General features: G+C 37.4%; 1 protein-coding gene across 1 annotated transcript; it reads right to left on the reverse strand.

Annotated features, from left to right (window-relative positions):
• Positions 1-3,723: 3,723 nt before the first annotated feature.
• Positions 3,724-4,980, reverse strand: LOC128214906 (protein psiQ-like). Its single transcript, XM_052921615.1, has one exon. It carries the CDS (start codon positions 4,978-4,980, stop codon positions 3,724-3,726), a length of 1,257 nt encoding a protein of 418 aa, XP_052777575.1.
• Positions 4,981-11,529: the final 6,549 nt, after the last annotated feature.

Here is an 11,529-nt window from a genome sequence, read left to right on the forward strand (position 1 = left end):
GATAAGTAGATGAACTCTGTTGATTTAGGCGCCAAGGGTCAAGGTGGGTAAGCTTTACTAGACTATTACGGACGTGGTCACGTCGGATCAATAACCTTTTACTTAATTTGTGTAGCGTCTACAACCTTAGTATGCACATTGGACAGGCCAACAGATGGCCCCACCCCTCTCAGAAATATTTCAATATTTTAGCGAGATAAATATACATATGATTTTATTTATGAATTGGTTGATAGTGTTAAATATTTTGATATGCAAATAAAGTGTCAAGAATGTATAGGCTCAAAATACTGTGAAAATGGTGTCAGTCCAAGTATGTATAGGCTCAAAATATTGTGAAAATGGCGTCTGTACAAGTATGTATAGGCTTTTAAACATTGAACATGGCATTTGTCTGTGTATGTATACATTAAGAACTGATAAAAGAGCTTTGAGAAAATATAGAGTTGTTGCTTTAAGTGAAAATAGAGAAAACGTATTTTACCATGTAAATGAGTTTGTATATGTTGCTTTCTGTGACACAATAAAATGTTGTTTCTGTAAATAAGTCCTTAAGTACTTGAAAGTTGTTGTATATAAATGTGAGTTTTATTGATAAAACTACGGTCTTTCACATTTGCAATATATATTTGTTACATTTTATTTTTCACAGGGTAGTACATCAGATGACTGAAAGATTGAAGAAAAAGAAGAAATAAAACGTTAACTATTTTCTGCATGTTTGTTTTACTTATAAACCATTGTGAACTTATCAACGTTTCTCCCATCACAGATAAGAAATTCAAAACATTTGGCCATTCTGGAAATACTTATTCTTACCACGTGCAAAGATAAAAAGTACCCGTACGTAAAAATATACACTACTCTTTTCTATATATTTGGTTTAACTGAGGTGGGAGGAAAAGCATCTACCATAGCCGCTCGTGTAAGAATGGTTCATCCCAACCATCGCGTAGGATGTTCTGCGGTCAAACTCGGTAAACCTCGTTTCCGCAAAACACCCTACGCTCGGGTTGAGACGAGCGTATCTTACACTCTCGGGCCACGTAAAGATACTTATATTCTAAACTGATAATGCTATTCTAGGAAACTGATATGTGCATTTCTAGGAAACTGAAACAAATAATTCCAGGAAACATAAAATGCACTTCTGAGAAATATGTATAATGTTAAAAGATAATTAACCGAGATTCAAAATGTGAAATCACTCGTGACTCAAATAGTCCAAATGAAACATGAGAAATATTTAACTGTCGCAAAAACTGCGTTAGCTTGTGTCTTTATTAAATATAATGCTCTGGATATTGAAATTAAACACGATACACATTTATTCCCCCGGAAACAGTTCGAAGAAGGTTTCACCACACGGTTGATCGATCTGTTGCATTTTTTTTGTAGAGAACAGTGTTTCGTCATGTGTGGCTTATTTGTTTTAGAATTATGGCCCTTTAACTGAATATTCACTACTTATCTAAATGGGGTTTTGTGGAGCAAACTTATCTAGCGCAGTTTAGAGGGAATGTTCTTATCTACCACAGTTTTGAGGGAATGTTAAATGAAAATACATATTCATATTGTCACAAGTTTACTAGTACTAGAAGTATTTTTCGTTAGCCACGACATTATGTCTTAGAGTAATATGCCCTTATGATTTTAAAAACTTTACACTTACGGAAGTTTCCGGAGAATTATGTTTTTCATATTTCAGAAAGGTTCGTTCTGATACATGGCACGTAATATCGCCATGAAGTGTACCTGCGACTATCATAGTTTCCGTTACCAATCGCTTTGACATAAAGTTATATGTCATTCACTTTGTTTTATATAGAAGTATAAACTACTTCAGCAGGCTCGGGGGAGTCTGTTATTTGGTAAATATCATGTCCATGATGTGTTCTATCTCCTTACTTGTCGTCATCCACAGCTCGTTCATCTTTAGATTGTGTGCCTTAAAATCTACAATTATGGCTTTGTGATTGTTTATCAGTAGTGCGATTAGACATATAATTGGTGATTTTTTTTCAACAACATAACGTCTTTTTAACCTGATTAGACGGAACTTGCTATACATTTAACATAACAACATATCAATTAGACATAACAACATGTCAGCTAGACACAATAACATGTCAGTTAGACATACGTACATGCATTTAAGGCATAATAACATCCTTTTTTGGCATAATAACATATCATTCAGACATAACAACATGTTTATAGTTAGACATAACAACATGTCTGTTTTACATAATAGCATGTCTCTCATACATAAAAGCATGTCACTTAGACTTAATAACATGTCACTTAGACTTTATAACATGCCACTTAGACTTAATAACATGTCACTTAGACTTAATAACATGTCACTTAGACTAAATAACATGCCACTTAAACTTAATAACATGCCACTTAGTCTTTATAACATGCCACTTAGACTTAATAACATGCCACTTAGACTTAATAACATGCCACTTAGACTTTATAACATGCCACTTAGACTAAATAACATGCCACTTAGACTTTATAACATGCCACTTAGACTTAATAACATGCCACTTAGACTTAATAACATGTCACTTAGACTTTATAACATGCCACTTAGACTTAATAACATGCCACTTAGACTTAATAACATGTCACTTAGACTTTATAACATGCCACTTAGACTTAATAATATGCCAATTAAACATACTAGCATGTCAGTAAGACATAACAACATGTCAGTTTGGCATAATAATATGCCACTTAGACTAAATAACTCGATCTTAGAATTAATATTATTCAGTTAAATATAATGAAACGTCGATAACACATTATAACATGTCTCCCATACATAATAACATGTCTCCCATACATAATAACATGTCTCCCATACATAATAACATGGCACTTAGACTTAATAACATGCCTATTAGACATTCTAGTCTGTCCGTTAGACATTATAACACAATATTTCACAGCATAAGACAATTGTTTGGCCTTTCATACTTTACTGCAAAAGTACATGGTAATCAATAGATATTGATGTTTGGTTTAAATGCATCCTGTTGCACATTCATTTGTCGCATAAATGACGCCATAGCCATGTACTTCATTTTCCTTCTAGCTTCTTTTATATTAGGACGCCACCATGCGCATGTCGGTTAACACGCAATGTTCCCGTCGTCGACCTTGAATATCTTCCTTGACTTGTTAGAGTTATAGATAAGTCACGAAACGTGAACAACATTCACACTCAAGAATGAAATTGGCATAATTGCTTATTGTCGTTAATGGCCATGTTTACCAAAAATACACAGAGGAAATATTATATTTTCTCTTTGCTTTTAAACAGCCATATACAGTTTGAAAGTTCTCGAATGTTAACATACTGTTTGCCGTTTGAGAGAAAAATAGAATCATATTTGGTTTTAATAGGATTGACTCATGTAAATATAAAACTATATGTAAGGAAACAGTAAGAATGAAAATAAAATAGGTTTTCCTACAGCAACTGGGCACGAGCTAGCTCGAGACTCGTGATGTTGTTAGCCAGTCGGGCCCGTAAGGCTTGTGCGGGAGATGAGTGTTATATAATGTAATTAACGTGACACAAGTATCTAAACATAGTTCGGACGATTGTCAACATTTAAATACTTATGTTTTTGTCAACTCGTGAGGATAATAAAGAAATAAAAACAGATGTATTATAATACCTTTGTCGATAGTTTTCGATAGAAAGCACTACCACTTGGCACATGTTTGCATTGTCACACTTTCGCTCTGCCACTTGACACATGACTCCATTGTCACACTTTCGCTCTGCCACATGACACATGACTCCATTGTCACACTTTCACTCTGCCACTTGACACATGACTCCATTGTCACACTTTCGCAATGCCACATGACACATGACCCCATTGTCACACTTACGCTCTGCCACTTGACACATGACTCCATTGTCACACTTTCGCTCTGCCACTGAAAACATGACTCCATTGTCACGCTTTCGCTCTGCCACATGACCCCATTGTCACACTTTCGCTCTGCCACTTGACACATGACTCCATTGTCACACTTTCGCTCTGACACTTGACACATGACCCCATTGTCACACTTTCGCTCTGCCACATGACACATGACTCCATTGTCACACTTTCGCCCTGCCACTTGACACATGACTCCATTGTCACACTTTCGCCCTGCCACTTGACACATGACTCCATTGTCACGCTTTCGCTCTGCCACTTGACACATGACTCCATTGTCACGCTTTCGCTCTGCCACTTGACACATGACTCCATTGTCACGCTTTCGCTCTGCCACTTGACACATGACTTCATTGTCACACTTTCGCTCTGCCACTTGACACATGACTCCATTGTCACACTTTCGCTCTGCCACATGACACATGACTCCATTGTCACACTTTCGCTCTGCCACTCGACACATGACTCCATTGTCACACTTTCGCTCTGCCACTCGACACATGACCCCATTGTCACACTTTCGCTCTTCCACTCGACACATGACCCCATTGTCACACTTTCGCTCTGCCACTCGACACATGACTCCATTGTCACACTTTCGCTCTGCCACTCGACACATGACCCCATTGTCACACTTTCGCTCTGCCACTCGACACATGACTCCATTGTCACACTTTCGCCCTGCCACTGGACACATGACTCCATTGTCACACTTTCGCCCTGCCACTTGACACATGACTCCATTGTCACACTTTCGCTCTGCCACTTGACACATGACCCCATTGTCACACTTACCCTCTGCCACTTGACACATGACCCCATTGTCACCCTTACCCTCTGCCACTTGACACATGACTCCATTGTTACGCTTTCGCTCTGCCACATGACACATGACTCCATTGTCACGCTTTCGCTCTGCCACATGACACATGACCCCATTGTCACACTTTCGCTCTGCCACTTGACACATGACTCCATTGTCACACTTACCCTCTGCCCCTTGACACATGACTCCATTTTTCGCCGCGAAAATTCTTAAACATGATTTAGTGTTTCTAAATGTGCGAAAATGCGCCCGATTGGGAGGGCGACAATTCACCTACTGGTTGGACGAAAATACACCTACTGTTTGGACGAAAATACACCTACTGGTTTGACGAAAATACACCTACTGGCAGGACAAAAATACACCCATTGGTTTGACGAAAAACCTTCTACTGGTAGGACAAAAAAACACCTTCTGGCAGGACGAAAAAACACCTACTGGTTGGACGAAAATACACCTACTTGTAGGACGAAAATACATTTTCTGGCAGAACTAAAATACACCTACTGTTTGGACGAAAATACACCTACTGGTTGGACGAAAATGCATCTTCTGGCAGGACGAAAATATACCTTCCGGCAGAACGAAAATACACCTTCTGGCAGGACGAAAGTACACCTACTGGTTGGACGAAAATACACCTTCTGGATGGAGAAAATTACGCCTACTGGTTGGACAAATATGCACCTACTGGTTGGACGAAAATACACCTACTTGTAGGACGAAAATACACCTACTGGTCTGACGAAAATACACCTACTGGTAGGACGAAAATACACCTACTGGTCTGACGAAAATACACCTTATGGTAAGGCAAAAATACACCTTCTGGTCTGACAAAAGTACACCTACTGGTTGGACGAAAATACACCTACTGGTTGGACGAAAATACACCTACTGGTTGGACGAAAATACACCTACTGGTTGGACGAAAATACACCTACTGGTTGGACGAAAATACACCTACTGGTTGGACGAAAATACACCTACTGACAGGACGAAAATGCGCCTAATGATGGGCAAAATTGCACCAATTTGCGAATGCGATAATTTTCGCATATATCCAACTTCGGCAAAAACATGGAAGTGCAGAAATCAGCAGTCTTAGGTGATTGAAGTTATACCAAGCGTTAAAGTTTCCCTTTTTATGTCAATATCGAAGGAAAGGGTTATAAAATACACTAAAAACACTAAAACTGTTCAAAGATTTAGAAACATTTATATTTCGGATCTGAGGGATGGGCGAATGTCAAAAGGTTGTGACCCTAAGTTACGCTCAATCTAATGTCAATTCCTAGGTCCGCCCCTGCAAATGTATTAAACAGCGTACAATAAAAATGCTGTAATTTCTTGTATTTTATTTCTAGTGATTTACAGTGTGTTGATGGTACAGTTATTCAACGCTTTGGCTCAGAACAAATCTTAAACGGTCTGCAATAGGTCACGTTCACAGTTAAGAACCTTTGAAACATTTTTTATAAAACAAGAGTCCATGAAACACGAGCTGCCTTACTTCTTGCTTCTTGAAAATGCCACAAATTGAGTTCAATGTTTTTGTTTCAGGTCGTATACCATAAAAAATAATTTAATTTCTCATTCTCGAGGACTTTATTTATTTTGTGTCGACAAAAGGAGACAATGTAACTGCAGCACTTAATTTCGCTTATGTCCCTTATTACAGAATTAAGCTTCGCCCATTATTTATGTTTGGATATAATTTGTGTAATTTTCTCTTTTTGGACAGTTCTGAAACTTTGAGTTGGTAATCACGATCAATTATTTAAGCTATTTTTAAGCTTTCAAGCAATTAATTTGGCTTAATGAAATAAGAATTAAAATTTGTCACGCTTAATATTTTTCAAGAATTGGCGAGCAATAAACAACTTTAGATCCGTGACAATATTTACAAGGGGGTACACGAATTCCGAATCTGCAAGGGTTTAAGTGAGGTTTTGGAGCTTGATATGCAAGATGGCGGCGAAACCATGACGAAATAGGATTTTTGGAATCTGTTTTCGCCTGGTAAGTGGTATAAAGTATATATTTCAAAAGTATCATGACGCGCATTCGGCTCTACAATTACCATGCCTCACTCGGCTTTTTATTTCATGCGTCTAGGTTACGGAATAAAAAAGTTATTGAAGGAAAACCTTCGGCCAGTCTGTTGTTTACAAATGTGGGAAGCGATTTGATACTTTTTATTTTATGACGTTTAAGTTCCAAAAACACATATTTTTGCAATGGTTTCTGCTTTAACATTATATAATGTGGTATTTTAGTTTCCTGACAGTTCTTCTGCTATACAAGAGCCTTCATTGTAATTTTATTTTGGTTTAACCACCTAAATGTGTGCTGAAAATAGTTCAACCACCTTTTGGCATCTGCACTGAAAGACACTTTTATAAATGAAAACAAACTTTTGAGTATGGGAAATGAATTAAGTATGACATTTTCCTGTCACCAGACACTTGCCTAGCCCATACGAATATCACAGTGGTGTCATTTCTAGTCTTCTGACTGGACAAAAATACACATATAACCAACTTATGCGAAAAGATGAAGTGCAGAAATCAGCAATCGTAGGTAATTGCAGTTATACCAAGCGTTCATTTTTCCTTTTTTTCGGAGAAAAGGGTTATAAAATACACTAAAACACACCCAAAAGCACTAAAATTGTACACATATTTTGAAACAATTATATTTCGGATCTGAGGGATGGCGAATGCCACATGGTTGTGGCCATAGGTTACGTTTAATCTAATGTCAATTCCTGGCTCCGCCTCTGCAAAAGTATTAAAACAGCGTACGTTAGAAAATGCTGTAATTTCTAGCTGTGTGAAGTTAGCTAAACATACGACATTGGACATTGGACATTCAAGATCGAATGTTGTGCTGGCACGACATTGGACATTCAAAATTGAAAGTCGTGCTAGCACGACATTGGACATTCAAAATCGAATGTTGTGCTGGCACGACATTGGATACTGGACATTCAAAAGTCAAAGTCGTGTTGGCACGACATTGGACATTCAAAAATGAATGTCGTGCCAGCACGACATTAGACATTGGACATTGAGATTTCAAAAATGATTCAAAATCGGATGTTGTGCTGGCACGGCATTGGAAATTTAAAATTGAATGTCGTTCTGGCACGATATTGGACATTGAACATTCAAAAATGAATGTCGTGCCAGCACGACATTGGACATTGAACATTGTAGTTTCAAAAATGAATGTCGTGCTGGCACGACATTGGACATTGGACATTCAAAATCGAATGTTGTGCTGGCACGACATTGGACATTGGACATTTAAAAGTGAAAGTCGTGCTAGAACGACATCGGACATTGGACATTCAAAAATGAATGTTGTGCTGGCACGACATTGGACATTGGAATTTCAAAAATGAATGTCGTGCTAGCACGACATTGGACATTGGACATTCAAAATCGAATGTTATGCTGGCACGACATTGGACATTGGACATTCAAAATCGAATGTTGTGCTGGCACGACATTGGACATTGGACATTCAAAAGTGAAAGTCGTGCTAGCACGACATTGGACACTGGACATTCAAAAATGAATGTCGTGCCAGCACGACATTGGACATTGGACATTGGGATTTCAAAAATGAATGTCGTGCTAGCACGACATTGGACATTGGACATTCAAAATCGAATGTTATGCTGGCACGACATTGGACATCGACATTCAAAAGTGAAAGTCGTGCTGGCACGACATGAGACATTCAAAAATAAATGTCGTGCCAGCACGACATTAGACATTGGACATTGGGATTTCAAAAATGATTCAAAATCGAATGTTGTGCTGGCACGGCATTGGAAATATAAATCGAATGTTGTGCTGGAACGAAACAGAAAAATCGAGTCCATGAAACACGAGCTGCCACTTCTTGCTTCTTGAAAATGCCACAAATCGAGTTCAATGTTTACGTTTCAGGTCGTATACCATAATAAAAGAATAAATTTCTCATTCTCGGGGACTTTATTTTGTGTCGATCAGGAGACAGTGTAACACTGCAGCACTTAATTTCGCTCAAGTCCCTTATTACAGAATTAAGCTTCGCCCATTATTTATGTTTGGGTATAATTTGTGTAATTTTTCTCTTTTGAGAGAGTTCTGAAACTTTTAAATGGTAATCACGATAAATTATTTAAGCTATTTTCAAGATTTCAAACATTTGATTGGGCTAAATGAAATAAGAATTAAAATTTATCACGCTTAACATTTTTCGAGAAATTTGTGAGAATTAAACTTTAAACTTTAGATCAGTAACAATATTTAGAGCTTCATTCTCCTAGGTCAAATATGTTTTTAGAGTTGTGCAACATTAAGTGGTGCAATCCAGTTTCCACTGTATGTGAGGAGACAAAGGTCTTGTCTAACTAATGATTTCACATCAAGTAAACCTTCCGAAAACGGAACAATATATAGTAAGTTTCATTCGCATTGGATAACAGTTATTTAGGTACACCTCACACTATTTCGCAGTCTAAAAAGTAACAATAGTCTGGGTCAAATAGTTTTAATACAACATTTGAGCCACAAACGATAGAGTCTTTTATGGTCATTTGTTCTACGAAGTCAGCGCCATAACTCTGGTCATATTTTACTTGCTTACTTAAGTGTCTGGAGTCAAGGCCATAACGCTGGTAACATTTTGTGAATTGTCAGTCCCGGATGCGCTGACCAACATATGTTTAAAGTGTCTGGAGTCAAGGGACATAACGCTGGTAACATTTTGTGAATTGTCAGTCCCGGATGCGCTGACCAACATTCGTATTAAGTGTCTGGAGTCAAGGGACATAACTCTGGTAATTTTCGGTGGAATGTCAGTTCCGAGTGCGCTGAACAACATCGTATACAATGTCTGGAGTCAAGATGCAATATTACATCCAAATAAGAGTTACTACAATTAAAACAAATACGCAAAAGGGCGAATAAATGTCGACAAAAAATAGTTCTTATGAAGAATGTCGAGTTTAATTTTAAAGAAAGGTGCAGAAAAAACCGGCTTAAAAAAATCTACCTTATTAAGCGGTATTATTTCACGGTAAATATTTTAGCAATCACCAATCATCCAAAAATTAGTAGTTTTGCGTTTTCAGCTTATAACTTAACGGTTACAATCTTGTTATCAGTAATTAATATTTTCTATAAATAGCATTATTAAGTAAGTAGTTAAAGGATTAGTAATTCGTGTTTGTAATACATGTGTATGTGCACCAAAACAACATCACTTATACAACATAAATTACCATTATTATTATTTACAACCATTCAATTTTATTATGATTATCATTAGCGTTACATTGACTGTAATATGTTCTTAAACGGCACTGAATGCATGATTATCATTATCGTTGACCATAAACAAGATAAAGGCGTATGCCACTATGTCGCTAGCCTGCGCATTGCGACAGCACAGGTGATGTTGTTGTTTCCAACATTTGGTTAAGAGATGCATAGTACTGTATTGAAACAAAGAATGGCTCAAAATTGAACTCACTGTTCTACTATATGACTACAGTATCCTATGTGTCATCTACATGTCGGCGGACTTAATATTGTTACTATGAGTATGGTTTATATCATCGTTAAAGGGCACTGATCTTCAATGACCGCTGTCCACATCACTAGGTTTGATATGCAAGTCAGATCTGTATGGCATGGGTGTACCATCTTACGTATCGCCACTGTCGTCCATCCAGCAAGAACAAACTAAATCAGTTGAATTTTCCCCTCTGATCGATCGAAACTCTAGTTATGTAAGAAAGCTAAATTAATTTCCTACATTAAGATGTTATTTCGGCTTCTCTTTGGTTATTAATGGATACATGTATTTATTTTTGTATGATTGTTTTTTTTTAAACGCAAAAGCATAACGTTCAAAAACACTCCTTCAGGGTACTTTTCAAATAACTAATTTAAGCTTGTATATCACCACCGTAATGGATTTGGACTGTAGATTCTATTGTTGCTGTGAAGGCAATTGTAGAAGGTGGGTGATAAATGGTTTAAGGTAAGCTTATAGAGCTATGATTTCAGATCGGTGAATATTACTATTTTGTGTAAGGGAAATGGATTTAGTATGACATTTTCCTGTCACCAGACACTTGCCTAGCCCGTACAAATAACACAGTGGTGTAATTTCTAGTCATAAAAATAAAATTGTATTTTGACCGCCGTATTTATCTTCAGATCTTTGTTATTTGTGTCTTTTATATAACCTCAAAAAAGAGCTTTTGGGGGAGGATATATAAGATTTGGAATGAACTTTAAAGCAAACTGTGCCATCGCCTTTAATCGAGTTTGCACAGAACACCCAGCGCGAGGGTCTTACACTTTTTCTCTCACCTCAGTACAACAAAATAGAGTAAAATGTATTTTAATAAATCGTTTACATTCTGGTTCTGTTTTCCCTTTGCCCGTTGGCACGATAAGGATTTCCAGCATGACCAAATATATGGATCTACTTATTTGCATGGGGTGGGAGAAACGCCCACCGTGCCATGAACCCTCGTTGTATTTAAGATGCACTCTTACTCCCATATAAGATGTACCACAATTAAAAAAATGTTTCAGTTTACCAAAAAGGATTAATAAATATCGAAAACAATGGTTCATAAGTAGGATAGTGTGTTTAATTTCTAAGAAAGGTGCAGAAAACACGGTATTTCTAGCTGATCAGACGCTGGTTGATCACTGT

The sequence above is a fragment of the Mya arenaria genome, chromosome 2 (assembly GCF_026914265.1).
Source record: "Mya arenaria isolate MELC-2E11 chromosome 2, ASM2691426v1".
In the NCBI taxonomy this organism is placed as follows: domain Eukaryota; kingdom Metazoa; phylum Mollusca; class Bivalvia; order Myida; family Myidae; genus Mya; species Mya arenaria.